This window comes from Gekko japonicus, unplaced genomic scaffold (genome assembly GCF_001447785.1).
Source record: "Gekko japonicus isolate JY-2015 unplaced genomic scaffold, Gekko_japonicus_V1.1 scaffold571, whole genome shotgun sequence".
Classification (NCBI taxonomy): domain Eukaryota; kingdom Metazoa; phylum Chordata; class Lepidosauria; order Squamata; family Gekkonidae; genus Gekko; species Gekko japonicus.
Window position 1 is genome coordinate 296,683 of NW_015175373.1, and position 15,369 is coordinate 312,051.

Below are 15,369 nucleotides of genomic sequence, written 5' to 3' on the forward strand. Positions count from 1 at the left end.
GGAAATATGCACTTCAAGGGGTTAATCACATGTAAAGGGAGTGGTGGCGCAGGCGGTTAAACGCCTGCTGTAACAACACTGAACAGCCACTAAGGCTGTTCGAAACCCACCGCGGCTGGGGTGAGCTCCCGGCCCTAGTCCCAGCTCCCGTCCACCCAGCAGTTCGAAAGCGCAATAAGCATAATGCGAGTAGATAAATTAGGTACCTGCCCTAGGTGGCAGGGGGCACCCTCCTCCCCTCGTGGGGTGTGCAGCGGCGGCACAACGGAGCAGTAGGCGAGCAAAAGCGGTGGAGCAGCGGAGCGATCGGCGGGGCAGCCTGGCGACCTGGTGACGTCGAGCAACGAAGACTGGGGGGAGGCAGAGTCGTGGAGGTGTGGGGGTCTGACAGTGTGGCGCGGCGGAGCCAGCAGGACATAGCCAGAGCTGTGGCTGGCGCGTGGCCGTGCCCCAGTATAAAAGCCCGCCAGAGGAAGTCGCTGGAAGCAAGACCCGTCCCAAGGCGCCAGGATGTAGACCGCCAAGAAAGAACACCTGAAGCTCGCTTGAAAGAGCCAACAAGAGCTGCCTGGGTGCTGGTAGGCAAAAACACTTCCCCAGTTAATGTGGCCCTAGGTAGGAAATTAGATCGTATGTAAACCGCTCAGAGACCCTTTGGGGTTCGAGCGGTATATAAACTGAAAGTAATAAATAAATAAATATAATGAATATCAGGTAAAAACTGATCACCTGGACCATAGCTTATAATAGCTTAGAATGGTTATCTATTGACTTTTTAGGTAATTTAGTAGAAGTGGCATTTATCAAATCTAAAGTAGTAAAGATGATTTTAAGGTAAAGTAAAAAATCAGCCAAACATGAAAAATCCCTTGTCTCCCAGTAATTTAAGTAGAAAAAGTAAGCCTGAGTTTTTGGAACAAACGAAAAATGGGAAATGTTAACAAAAGCTTTAGCTGTCTTTTCAACAGAATTACAACTTTTTACTCTGCTAATGCAATATGATAGACATGTACTAAGGCTTGTAAATTGTTTTTTCTTGTATTCTGGGGTGGCAGGAAGAGATTACATTATAACAGTGTGCATTTTTTCAGTGGCACTTTGGGTACATGTATTTTACAGTTGGATGCTTGTAGTGTGGCATTGGACAGCTTAATACATTATTTTTGTAATTAATGCTGTGTTCTCATTATTTTAGGATAGTAACTGAGATACACACTGAAGAGAAATATGATTCAGATAAACTTTTGGAATATGTTGCAGAACTGAGGTAAGTCCAGTCTCTGTAGTTTGAGACCAAATCTTCTCTGGCTTTTTTCTTCCAGACTCTTGTTAGTAGTAATATATCCTTGAGAGTAGGTATACCTGATTATGCATGTGTGCATTTGTTCAACCTAAATGTAGTCATCTAAAAGGTGTATTTTTAAGCCACAATTTGCATATATAATAGATACACTGCTAACTCCCAGAATGTAGGGTTGCCAACCTTGAGGTGGGAGCTGGTGAGCTTCCAGAATTACAACTGATCTCCAGACTGCAAATATCAGTTCCCGGGATGAAACAGCAGCTTCAGAGGGTGGCCTCTATGTCATCACATCCCTCCTGAGCTCCTTCATCAGGCACTGCCCGCAATTCTCCAGGAATTTCTCAAGGAGGAACTACAACCCTAATTGATATCTCAGATTTCACCACTGGAAGGAGAAGAGTTCCATCTGCGATTTATAATGTCTATTGGAGCTGGAATGGAGGGGGGGGGAATTTGAGACTTTTGAGACTTTGAATTTGTATCTGTGCATTACAGAAGTGGTATGAGACAGCTGTCTCTGTTCTGTCTTAAGTTAACATTGGTAGTGTGAGGAGGGGAGGGCAAAGCTGATCAAAAGGCAAAATGTGATCAAAAGGCAATGTTCTCCACCAAAGATTCTACTGTCGGTCTTAAAAAAAAAAAAAAGGTAAAAAAGGTAAAGACTGTGACCAAAGGCTTAATGTGCAGAAATGGGGTTCTCCTCTCCTCTATTTTGACAATTTTATGCTATTAGAGGCGGCTGTAAAGTTATGGCAGATACAGGGTACTCTCCAATCTGGACACTTTGGGAACAAACATATTTATTTATTAGTTTGATTTATATCCTGGCTGTAAAGTTATGTCAGATACAGGGTACTCAGGGTGGGTTACATAAAATGCATATATATACAATTAAAACACACATAAATCATCCATAGACAATCAGTATCCATTTTCAAAAGTGCCAGAATAATCAACGTGCAGAGCAGAGATTCCTAAATCCAACCGTACCACTACTTAGGGTGATAGTCCTGGTGGAATTCTCAAATCAGCTCAATTTGATCGAATAATTATGTGGTGGGATAGACTGAGGGTGGTTAAAACCAGGGCAAAGGGTCACTCCTCGGTGTTTTAGGTGGCTGGTGGAAGAGCTCTGTCTTACAGGCACTATAGAAAGCCTGGTGGAAGAGCTCTGTCTTACAGGCTCTATAGAACTGTAAAAGGTCCCACAATGCTCTGATATCCTCCAGGAGCTCATTCCACCAGTACGGAGCAGCTTCCGGATTTGGGACAAGGGCAGCCCCATATAGAGAGCATTACAGTCATCCAATCTCGAGGTGACCATCGCATGGATCACTGTTGCCAAGTTGTTGCGTTCGAGGAAGGGAACCAACTGCCTGATCAGCCGAAGATGGTAAAAGGCTGACTTGGCAGTGGCTGCTACCTGGGCCTCCATTGTTAAAGAGGCATCTAGGAGCACTCCCAAACTCCCGACGCTGGAACCAACTGCACCCCATTGAAGGTAGGGAGTGGGATCCCTACCCTTGGGCCACCCTGGCTCAGGCACAGGACCTCCGTCTTCGTCGGATTCAGTTCCAGTTGATAAAGTCAGAAACAGTTTCAGTCAATAAAGTCAGATAAACTTGATAAAGATGAGATTTCTGGGGGACTTAAAGGCATCCTATCCAACTCTGCCCTTAATGGGTACAGTCACTACACATAGCTAGAGGCTCATTTGTCAGCTAGCTGCCATGCTTTCTTTGTTTTCTTTCATCCCTGCCTATTGCGCAGCCGCACATGCTTGCTTTGCTTAGCTACCGTGGGTAACATAAGGGAGGCGCTCTTTCCCCTGTGCGAACTGGTTCAACCAGACAGCGTTATCAGTATAACCTTGAAGGGAAGGGAGGGCTTGGATTCCACTATGGGTGTGAATATTTCTACTCTCAAGGGATTGGAGTGAGTCTCCCGTTCATGATGTAATATCCCGCCGGGAGAATTCCCGCGCACGTGCTTGGATTTCATTTGCTCAGCTAGATGTTGCATCAGAGTGTATCTATGGAGCCCCTTGCACTAATCGTTACTCCTAACAATGTATCTGTACCACTTGGGAACAGACCAGTATTCCAATAAAACATAGCCTTTTCAGGAGAGTGTATTTGGACCTGCTTGCTGTTGACCCTGTTAGAAATTTTGGTGGCTCTTTGATGTGTGCACTTTTAGCATCCTGCCCACTAGAGCCAAGCAAGGTCAAGCCTTGTGGAAGCCCATCATAGCTGTGTGCAAAAAAATCTTCTGGTACTGACTGCTGAATTTGCAGAACAAAATATGTATATGTGGAAATTCAAGATTAGATAATAGCCTATGAAAGCTCATGATCTATACATTAAACATTGGTCTGAATAGTGCAACTAGACTATCTTAGTGAGATTTTCAGTGATGTTTTGGGCCCTGAGGATTCTTGATTCTCAGTCCCTTAGGTGTAATGTCCAGGTGTTCACATACCTAAGGTATTGGGCCCAGTTAGCACTGTGAATAGTTAGAAATTTTGGTGGCTCTTTGATGTGCACACTTTTAGCATCCTGCCCACTAAAGAAAAGCAAAGTCAAGCCTTGTGGAAGCCCAGCATAGCTGTGTGCAAAAAAATCTTCTGCTACTGACTGCTGAATTTGCAGAACAAAATATGTATATGTGGAAATTCAAGATTAGATAATAGCATATGAAAGCTCATGATCTATACATTAAACATTGGTCTGAATAGTGCAACTAGACTATCTTAGTGAGATTTTCAGTGATGTTTTGGGCCCTGAGGATTCTTGATTCTCAGTCCCTTAGGTGTAATGTCCAGGTGTTCACATACCTAAGGTATTGGGCCCAGTTAGCACTGTGAATCTCAGTATCTGGATTTTTATGTCTCACAGGTTTAGGGAAAGTTTCTTTAAAGAGACAATTAGAATTCAGCATGTGCTCAAAATGCATCAGTATGCTATCTGTAATAAAAACACTGGTAGCTTTGTCGCAGCTTCTTTGCTGGAAACAGCAACAAATAGGATTGGTGATAGCTGCAGGTTTCGTCCTTGTGTCTCAATGACAAAGGCAGGCTGTAATGAAATAAAAGCAGAGAGCTGCATACTTTTGCTTCTCTCCTGTGGTTGAAACCTTCTGTAGTTTCTACAGGAGTTGGTAGTTCAGGACAGCGCTTTCTGTTTTGAATGGTTCTCTACAGCTTGTATATTGGGTTGTGAATCTGACTGCCAGTTCCTTGTTTGATCAGACTTTTAGCTAGTTTCAAGGAATAACTTGCCAGATGTGATCTGAGGATTCTCTCCACAACAGCAAATGAAAAAGCTGCAGCAGCTTTACATGAAGGTCTTTCATCAGCTGTTCTGTTGTGGCCACACAGTGACTTCTTCCAAAGTAGTTTTGGAGGAGACATTCAGTTTCAAAGATGGAGGGAAAATAGGGCTTGACATGTGTTTTCAAATTGATGAAGTAAAATATACTGATTTCTATTGGCCCTAGGAAAAAGGTCTTAATATTTAACACTGGTGTCTCTATATCTAATAGTATCACTTAAACTTGAATGATGAAACCAGCACATGTATGTTTGTCCTTCTCAGCAATGCTGCAGAGCTAGTAGATAAATACAAGCTGGACATTGCCCGTTTAGAGGAAGTCATAGAAGCAAAGAATACGGAAATTGAAACATTGCAGACTTCACTTCAATATACAGAAACTACGCTGTCTACACAAATTAAAGAGCTGTATGAAAAATGCAAGATGTTTGAACAGCAAAAAGGTGACTCAGAAATACTTTGGATATTGCTTGGGTCTTTAAAGTAGACTTCACATAATTCTCATTTGGATGGACCATTTCAGTTGAAGGGACACTTTCGCTCTTGATGTCAGGAGATAAAGCATTGCCTGTCTGAAGACATCTATGTTTCTATTGGGTTAAAATAAGAACTGATTCCACCAAGAGATGCCTCGTGTTGGGTAATTAGATCCTTGGAACCATCCTTTAAATAGTTCGGTGCTGGTTTGGATCTTGGCAGGAACACATTTTATAGGCTATTTATTGTGACCTTAACATAAATCAGTGCTGTGCTGTGGACTACATTTAATGTTTTTACTTGAAAACATAACCTGATGAGTTATTCAACCATGCCATCTTATTGTCAGGTAACTAGGTGTCTTATTTAGCTGAATTTCTAGCTTATATAATAGGTGGGAATAATAAGGATATCTTTGCTCTTGCATGTTTAAATATTGTTATGCTGGTAATTATTTTCATCCCCCCCCCCACGTTTATTTTTCATAATTTCAGTTTAGTTACAAACATTTCATTATCTTCTATTACACAAATTTTTAGAGTCAATGCATCAGGTTACATGTCTTACATCATCTATTAACTCCTTCCACTTTTATTTTTCTTATTCTATTTTTACATGTTTTATCCAGTTATAAACCCTGAACCATCTTTTGTTCTGTATTTTTTGGTCTTTATCCTGCAGTATTAAACTCAAGTTATCCATTTGTGCTAACTCAAGGAGTATAGTTATTAGATCCTCTTTCGAGGGAGTTTTATCCGTTTTCCAACTCTTAGCCACTAGTATTCTCGCAGCTGTTATGATATATACTAATAAATATACATCTTAACGTAGCCCTTCGGAATTATATTCAATAGATAAATTTCAGGTGCTAACACTACATCTAAATTTAATATTTCTAAAATAATAATATTGAATCTTCCAGTATTTTTGCATTTTACTGCAACTCCACCACATGTGGTAAAAGGTCCCCACATTAGATTTACATTTCCAACATTTATTGGATGTTTGTGAATAACATTTTGCAATTTTATCTGGGGACCAGTACCATCTATGGAACATTTTAGAGATATTTTTTTTATAGGCAATGGCTCTCATAAATTTTGCCATTTTCCGTATTGCATCCCATTGTTCAATTTCCAGTTCTTTTCCCATATCCTGCATCCAAGAAATCATAGCAGCTTTAATGTTTTCATCCAGTTCATAATCTTCTAATAAAAATCTATAAAGTCTTTGAATTAACTTATCGCTGGATGATAACCAAATCTTATCCAGTTGGGTATTGCTATCTTCAAAGCCTTTTAACTTATCTTTACCATACCTGTCTCGCAATAATGTACGCTCCCACCATGATAAATTAATTTGATATTCACGTGTCAATTTTTCTTCAGTTTTTAAGTCGTTATTTCTTTGTAATAATATGTTATAGTTAGCTTTTTTTATCTGCTGCCAAAAGCATGGGTTTTACAAATACTTCCAGCGGTGATACCCATCTCGGCGTTTTCCTGTAAAATCTCTCTATAACTTCAGTCCAGATTTTATTTAAAGCTCCCCTTAGTATATGTTGATTAAAAATCGAATGTACTTTCTCGTACCATATATACGAATGCCAACCCATATAAAGATCATGACCCTCTAACGCTAGTGTTCTTGTTATGCTGGTAATTATTTTCAGTCTGGTTTACTGCCTCTGAAATGGAGCCTGGGTTGACTTACAAGGTGATCATACTGTTAATCCTCACAGCAAATTAAAAAGCACTGGATTTATCAAGCCTATGAAGATTCAGAACACTTTATCTTTGCCACAAATACCTCTTACTTGTATTTAATCACCAGATCACTTCCTATGAAGAGATTATATATTCGGTCTCACTGTATTTTAAGCGATACTGAACCGAAGTGGGGGGTTGTGTGCACTAATATGCTCGAAAAGACACTTCTAGCAAAATTCTAAGTTATCTCTTTCTCAGATTTCTGTTGAAAGCAGACTAAAGCTTTGTACTGGGCATTTTCTTTACAAAACATATTGCTTTTACAATGGTCTCTTCCTCAGCTATTTGTTGCAGTAGAAAATGATAAAATCAGTAGCCCTTTTGATAAATATAAAATCTAATATTCTAGGAATAGTATCGGCTCTTATTTAAAGTTGCCTTGCGAGAAGCAATTCAGGTTTGGGAGCTACAGAGAAGCTTAAAATGGTAGTAGTACACTGCTTCCAAGCAGGGTGGTATTAAGTCTTATTGTGGAAGAACTTGGTGGGAATGCAGGCAGGGACTTTTTTTGCTATGTGTTATATTAGAGATAGAAACAATCCAGAAGTCTAAAAAAGGAGTGAATATCATGCAGCAGGTTGAAGACATCTAACAGCAGAGTTCAATTACTGATACATTGATATGCTTTGTATAATGAACATTTTTATTTTTAGAGGAACTCTTAATTGAATATAGAGAAAAGGAGCAAAGTTCAAATGCTGAAATCCAGTGCTTGAAAGAACGGTTGAATTTAGAAGAAGAGGAATGCCAGAAGCAAAAGAGTGCCTATAAGGTAACAGTTGGGAAATTAGACACTGAGGCCCAGTCTTTGTCTACAGATCATGAATAGCTGTAAGGAACACAAACTAGACATATATATCATGTTTTCTTAATTGTATCCATCTTCCAAATAGATCACTCAACAATATTCAAAGCATGACTGTTAGGATGTTAGGGTTGTTCTGATATCTCTGGTTACTGAACGAAGCCACCAGTTTTCCTTAGGTGATCTGCAGAGCAATCCTGAGCCATGCCCATGCTGTGGTGGCTGGCCACCGCGTGACTAGGGTGGCACTAGTTTATTCCCTAAGTGCATAATTTACACAGCAGCAAGCAAAGTTAGTGCATTTGCAATATTTTCTGTTCATAACCTAGGTAGCGTCTATAGCAACTGCTCTGCAGTGGTCAATGGAGGCGTTGTGTGGAGGCGGTGGCACTGTGATGAACAGAGCTGCCAGAATCATTCAAGCCATGTGGCATGGGGGTGGAGTCCAGCGTCTATCTCAGGCAGGGGGCAGAGGGGGGCGGGCCACTGTAGCTGCAGGAGTTGCGCTCATTTCCAGGAGCATACCTTCCACTCACTTAAAGGGGTCAACTCCTGTCAGCAGATCTGGGCACCTGATGGAAAGGGGTTCGAGCAGTCTGTTGCCAAGGGCACTCCCACACCACCCCTGCCAGTGGTGGAGCAAGAGAGGGGGCCACTGGGGTGGCCTGAGATGTGGGGGGCATGCAGCACCACCCTTAGATGCCCCAATTCCCTCCTCAATGGAGCAGAGGTGGTCTTGGACTGGAGTGACCACCATTCCACCCTGGCTGCTGTCATTCCTGAAGCAATCATTGTCCAGAGACTGTCAAGCCAAACCCATTCTGCATTCATCATGACTTCTATGTGTAGTGATGTAGATGTGATGTTTTGTGATGGAAGCCCTACAAGCCACGTATCATTCCTACATGCCAGTATATCCAATGCGCACCCCCCCCAGCCTCATTCCCCTCCAAAAACATGCAGCCTGCTGCATTGGCTCCCCCTGCCACTGACTCTGAGAACCGCCATGGTCCCCTGCCCCTATAGTGTCACCTTCAGAGATGTCTTTCCTCCTGGGTGACAGAAGCCCCCCCATTCCTGGAGCAGACACAGTAATGAATCTTGTTTGAGCACTTCCCTCTCAAGAGGGTTACATCATTCCCCTCTCATCCGCTTCATGCTCACAACAACCCTGTGAGATTGGTTAGGCTGAAGGTGTGCATCTGGCCCAAGGCCACCCACCTAGCTTCCATGGAACGAATGGGGAACAGAATCTGGTCTCCCGGATCTAGTCTCACGCTCTCACCACCGCACCAAGCTGGCTGAAGTCTTCAGAGGGAGTGACAGATGGCCTGGGGAGATAGTGGGGCAGGGAGGAGTTTGGAAGCCTTGTCATGTAGTCTAAATCAAACAGATAGAGACACAGTTGTGGCACACCACAGACTTTATTGAAATGTAAGCCATGGTGAGGGCCACAATTGAGTGCTGGGGAGGTGGCTTGGCTGCCCCAAAGAGGGAGATGATTGGCTGAGGCAGTAGTCTTATTTACTTATTTATATTTATTAGCTTCTATGACCAAAGGTCTTAAGCTCAATTATAAATGAGGCAGTAGTCAGCATCCTGAGCTCCTCCAAGTCTAATAGGCAAGGCTGCAGTGGTGGAGGATGACTTGATTTCCAAGTTTGAGGGGCATCAATGGGCTACGCCATGTATTTTGTTGGCGTAACGTTCTGCTTCTGGCAGGAGGCATTCCCAGGCTGAAAGGGCCCAGGGAGTCAACTAACTCTGGCCTTGCCCCCCAAACTGCCCACAGCCATGCCAGTGCAGGGGCCGACACCTCAGTTGTGCAAATGTGTGGCTGCTGCACTCTGCTGCTAGCGCCAGCAAGTGACATGGTGGCACTGGAGCCCTGTGCCATCGTAAGTGGCCCTTAAGCGGGCATTTCTCACAGACACAGAGGTCATTTCGATCCCTGAACACTTTCAGCCCACCTCTAGGATTGCTCTGTTAGATTACTTAATAATGGATATAATTTTCAGACCGCTATTTTGAAATATCATCTACGTAGCTTCAAAAATAGTACCCATGTCTTAAATTCTGAAAGTGATTGGCTTTAGATTTTGAAAGATAATAGACAAGAATTGATAAGAACTGGCTTTGATCTCTCCCCCACCTTCAGAACAAGAGGTTAATGATGGATTATTATTGCTTATGGATAAATTTGATCATATTGCTCTTTTATTGATTTCACTTCAGGAGCTTTCTACTGCAATGTGTCAGAAGTGGCTTGAGTTCCAAGAAGAAGTGACTAAAGAGAAGCAAATTTTAGAGAGAGAACTAAGAGAAACTATGGATGAGCTGGATAAACTGCACACTAAAGAAGGCAAAGTACAGAAGATGTTGAAGCACCAGGAAGAAGAGTATAAGTCTCAGACTGAGGAGCTAGTAAAGCTGCAAGCAAAACTGCAAGGGTTTGTGATAGACCGTAACTTGCACACAATCTCTCTTGCTGATAGTAAATTAGTAATTTTGTAAATCTGGGTTGTATCCCTTCAGATTGATTCCATGTGATGGAATGCTCCCCACAAAAATTAAAAATGGTATACACAAGAAACCCGAAATTTTGGGTGGAAGCCTATGATACAGTCATTTCACCTTAACATCTAGCTTCCTGCATGCAGCGAATCTTTGTTTAAAGACTCGGCAAAGAACATTCAGTTGCATGAGCACTATCCACAGACTGAAGTGGGGTGAAGACAGTTTACAGAAAAGTGGAATTATTGTTTGTTACCTACAAATGAGTGTGTATTATGAATAATGAATATAATAGGTTATGAGCAGAAACTCACACAACTTGTGATTTATTAATATTTGGTGCACAAATTTTATATCTTGAGTTTCTTAATTTTCCATTTGGATTGTACTACTGAATTATAGATAGCTATATTTATTGTGTGTGTAAATTGTTGTCAACTTGCAGCCGATTTATTGCAAGCTTGTAGGGTTTTCAAGGTAGGAGACTAACAGAGGTGGTTTGCCATTGCCTTCCTGGAACTCCTTGGTGGTCTCCAATCCAAATACTAACCCAGGTTAAGCCAATCCTGCTTAGGTTCCCAGATCTGACATTAATAATAAAAGCTTTATACTTAAATATATGAATATTTCCTTTCATGCTATGTATTTACTATTCTCTCTCTCTCTGCAAGACATGCAGTTGGCATGTACTATCCTTTTAGGGACCCACAAGAACTTTGCAGGATGGTTATCCCATTTTTCACACATTTGCTTCCTCCCTTCTCCTACCTCTCTCACACTCTCCTGCCCCCCTTTTCTTACTCTCTCCTTCACGCATGTTACTTCCTCTCTCTTTCTGCCCCCTCATCATTCTTTGTTTTTCTGCCTCCCCTCCATCACTGTCTGCCCCATCACTCTCCCAGCCTGCTTCCTCACCCACCCTGCGCAGCAGCAGTGGTGGTGCTCTCAGCCATCCACCTGCTTCCTCTTCCCCCACAGCAGCAGTGGCAGCTCTCCGGGAATCACAACAGATCTCCCAGCTACAAAGATCTATTCACCTTGGGGCTGCCAGCTCCAGGTTGGGAAATTCCTGGAGATTTGGGGGTAGAGCCTTGGGACAGTGAGGCTTGGGGAGGGAAGCAGCCTCAGCAGGGTATAATGCTATAGACTCAACCTTCTAAAGCAGCCATTTTATCCAGGGGAAAGGATCTCTGTCACCTGGGCAGCAGTTGTAATTCTGGGTGATCTCCGGCCCTCCCCTGGAGGCTGGCAATGGTAGTTTTCATAGAGGAAATGTTTGGTTTGGAGGGTGAAGTCTATCGCATTACCCCTCCTCAAACCCCACCCTCCCCAGGCTCTACCTCTCAAATGTCCGGGAATTTCCCAACCTGGAGTTGGCAACCCTATTTCCTTCCTACCCAACAGCCAACCTACTTTTACCTGCATCTCTGTCTCCACCCTCCTCACCAACAGTCTCTACCTAGGAAAATTACAGTCTTTCTCCACAGTGGAGACCAAAGCAGCTTACATATTCTCTCCTCCTTTTTATCTGCACAACAGCCTTGTGAGGTTGGTTAGGCTGAAAGCTTGTGACTGGCCCCAAATCACCCAGTCAGCTTCCACCACGAGATGAGGATCTGAATCTGGGTCTTGCAGGGTTGCCATCCTCCAGGTGGGACCTAGAGACTCCTCCAGAATTACAACTGAACTCTAGATAGCAGAGATCTGTCTCGCTGGAAAAAATGGCTGTTTTGGACGGCTGGACTCTGTGGCATTCTATCCAGCTGAGGCATCTCCCTTCCCCAAACCCAGCCCTCCTTAGACTCCACCACAAAATCTCTAGGAATTTCCCAGCCTGGCACTGGCAACTCTTGTCAGTCCTGTCCCTAAGGATTCCTCCCTGAAAGGTCAAAATAGGCCTGGAAAGGGTCCTGCCCCTTTCCCCTGCCTTTTACTGACAGAACCAGTTAGAAGCCCCCCCAAAAAAAAGTTTTAAGGGGACAATGGATCCCACAGCAAAAGAGGTAGGGGTGAGAAGCTCAGATTATTTAGTCATTCATAATGCAGGAGGAATTCTCCCCAATCCCAGCTCCAGTACTGCTTTTTCTTCCTCCCCTTTCTTTCTCTGTCTCTCTGGGTATCAGCCAGTCTGTCTCTCACTGTTGATGTGGCAGGGCCTGGAGTAGATCTCTGTGGTGGCCATTTCAAAAGGTATGGGGGGGATTCAACCCTCTCCAAGGGGTTTTTTGGTAGTTGGGTTTTAAAAAAAACAAAAACTTTTGGGATTTTTCTGCAGACCCATGGAGCCCCCTGAGTCTGTAGAAAAGCCTGTTAGAGGAGATTATGCCTTCTGTTTGCGGAAATAAGTATCCACATGCTGAGGGGACTGTTAAGAATTAGATACATAGATATTTCTTTTAAAAATCTTCATGCTGTACTCCTATCCTCTGTTCGTATTGATACCAGCAAGTATTTACGTAGTGCCTAAAAGGCTTGATTTTAGGAATGGCTTGTATATCATACAACAAGCATCTAAATGCAGATAAATAGCATGCATATCAATTTCTTTTTTTATTATAATGAAAGAAGAATGTGGCCTTTAAACCTGGAAGGACTGTATGGGATCCAGAGGCCAGCACTAGGAAGCATTAACTTTTAGAACCAAAACAAATAGTCATCTGTTGGCTCTTAAACTTAATTAATGTTGCCTTTTTCTCCTTCCCTTAGGAAAAACACAGAGTTGGAGAAAATGGCTCAGGCACACAGAAATGCTATTGTACAGATAAAAGAGGAGCACAGCAACACACTGTGCAAACTTGGAGAGAACATTGCTGAATTTGAAATGTATGTAAGGCTTTGCATAGTAAATAACAGATTAAACTTCTGTTTCGTTCTTCCATGAATAGCATACTTGGCAATCAGCTACGTACCCTTTGACTACTGCAGAATCATCATATTTGGATATCTTGATAACCTGTAGCACTTTACAAAGACTAATTCCATAAGCCTCATCTCCTCTCAAAGCTTCCTTGTTTTAGATAGCAAAGTTTTTGTTTGCTTGAAGTCTGGGGGAGTGTTTGTGACAGGAGTTGCCTCTACTCAGAAGTGGGACAGAAACCTTATTTTTGTAGCACTTTGTTTAAATGGTTTACATGGTTTGAATGGCAAAGTTTTGCAAACCAAGAAAAGGGAAGGGGATTGGGAGGACAGAAAATGACACGTTATATGAAGTTACAGCAAGGCATCTTTTTGTATGAGTAAACAATTCCTAAAAGTATGTCTTAAACCAATTTGTAGTACCTTTTGTTCCTGGCAATTGAAATAATCCAGACTTTCCTTCATACTGGAGAGGGCTGAAAACATCAATTAGACTTGGGTTACCTCAGGGATAGTTGACACATGGTAAAATCTTGGAGGGGGGGCGATGCCTTGGGGGGCTGCTCCAATGCTGGGGCCATCCAAGTACCAAATATGGGGCAGTCCTTGTCCCATACAAGGCAGATGGGAGCCACTATAGCCCAGCAGCCCCTGCCTTGTGTGGGGTGGGTGCAAGTGGGGGGAGGGCACAAGCCAGCAGCCTCTACACAGAGCAGGCAGACATCTGCTTCTCACTCTGTCGGGTGTGAGCCAGGACTTTTTTCCAGGGCCATTTTTGCCTCCCAGTCCAGCTGTGGGTCAGCTAGTGGTATAGTTGTGTTGTACTCACATGCCAGGCTGCATCTGTTGTTAGAACAGGGATGTTGAACTCATTTGTTATGAGGGCCAGATCTGAAATAAATGAGACTTTGTTGGGCCGGGCCATGTGTGTCATAAAATGTAATGCCAGGGAGTGGAGATATAAACTTTATAAAGGACACAGACAAACACAATTAAAGATTTTTTAAACTTTAAATAAAACGTGTTTAAAACACTAGCACTGTTGCAAAATTTTGTCTATGTAACACTCTCTGATAACTGACACTTCTGCTCTGAATTATTGCATCAAAATGTCTGTGCGGTAGCAGTCTTGAGTATGCTGTTCAGGTGTGTATCTGTAAGCTGCAAACCTAATTTTGATTTATTGGCATTTATTACAAAAATCTCATGCTCAGTGTTCCAAGCCTAGGTGGTTGTTCAGTCGCACAGTTAAGTCTGACTCTTTATGACCCCATGGACCACATCACGCCAGGCCCTCCTGTCCTCCGTTGTCCTCCGGAGTTTGCTTAATCTCATGTTCGTTGCATCTATGACACTGTCTAACCATCTCATCCTTTGCCGTCCCCTTCTTTTACCTTCAATCTTTCCCAGCATCAGGGTCTTCTCCAGTGAGTGCTCCCTTCTCATTTAGTGGCCAAAGTATTTGAGCTTCAGCTTTAGTATCTTGCCTTCCAGGGAACAATCAGGGTTGATTTGTTTTAGGATTGACTGATTTGATCTCCTTGCAGTCCAAAGGACTCTCAAGAGGCTTCTCCAACACCATAGTTCAAAAGAATCTACTCTTTGGCGCTCGGCCTTCCTTATAGTCCAACTCTCGCAGCCATACATGACTACTGGGAATACCATTGCTTTGACCATGCGGACTTTTGTTGGCAGGGTGATGTCTCTACTTTCTATCATGCTGTTTAGGTGGGTAGTGAAGGGCGAGGTATAAATCCAATCTCTTCTTCTCTTCTTCTTCTAATACACTTTGGGTCTCCATTGGAGAGAAAGGTGGGGTATGAATAAATAAAATAAACTGGCTCCACAATTATGAAAATGCACAGACATGTGGAACCACCAATCCTTGTCGTACTCCTTTTCCTATGCTAAACCAATCAGTTGTTTCATATCCGGTTCTAACTGTCGCTTCTTGACCCTTATACAGGTTTCTCAAGAGACATGTGAGGTGGTCTGGTACTCCCATCTCTTTAAGGACCTGCCATAGTTTGTTGTGATCCACACAGTCAAAGGCTTTAGCATAGTCAATGAAGCAGAAGTAGATGTTTTTCTGGTACTCTCTTGCTTTCTCCATAATCCAGTGAATGTTGGCAATTTGATCTCTAGTTCCTCTACCTCTTCGAAACCCAGCTTGTACTTCTGGCAGTTCTCTATCCACGTACTGTTGAAGCCTAGCTTGTAGGATCTTGAGCATGACCTTGTTAGCATGTGATATGAGTGCAATTGTGCGATAGTTTGAACATTCCTTGGCATTGCCCTTCTTTGGGATTGGAA

The 15,369-nt window shown here is 42.8% G+C and overlaps 1 protein-coding gene across 1 annotated transcript in view; it reads left to right on the forward strand.

Moving 5' to 3' along the window:
- Positions 1–15,369, forward strand: part of HMMR (hyaluronan-mediated motility receptor) — a 45,253-nt gene that overhangs the window by 24,019 nt on the left and 5,865 nt on the right. Inside the window, exons 8-12 of the mRNA XM_015425509.1 lie at positions 1,196–1,267; positions 4,900–5,078; positions 7,535–7,653; positions 9,922–10,136; positions 12,907–13,023. Of these exons, the coding sequence (XP_015280995.1) occupies positions 1,196–1,267; positions 4,900–5,078; positions 7,535–7,653; positions 9,922–10,136; positions 12,907–13,023 (702 nt within the window). The remainder of the gene's footprint in view (positions 1–1,195; positions 1,268–4,899; positions 5,079–7,534; positions 7,654–9,921; positions 10,137–12,906; positions 13,024–15,369) is intronic.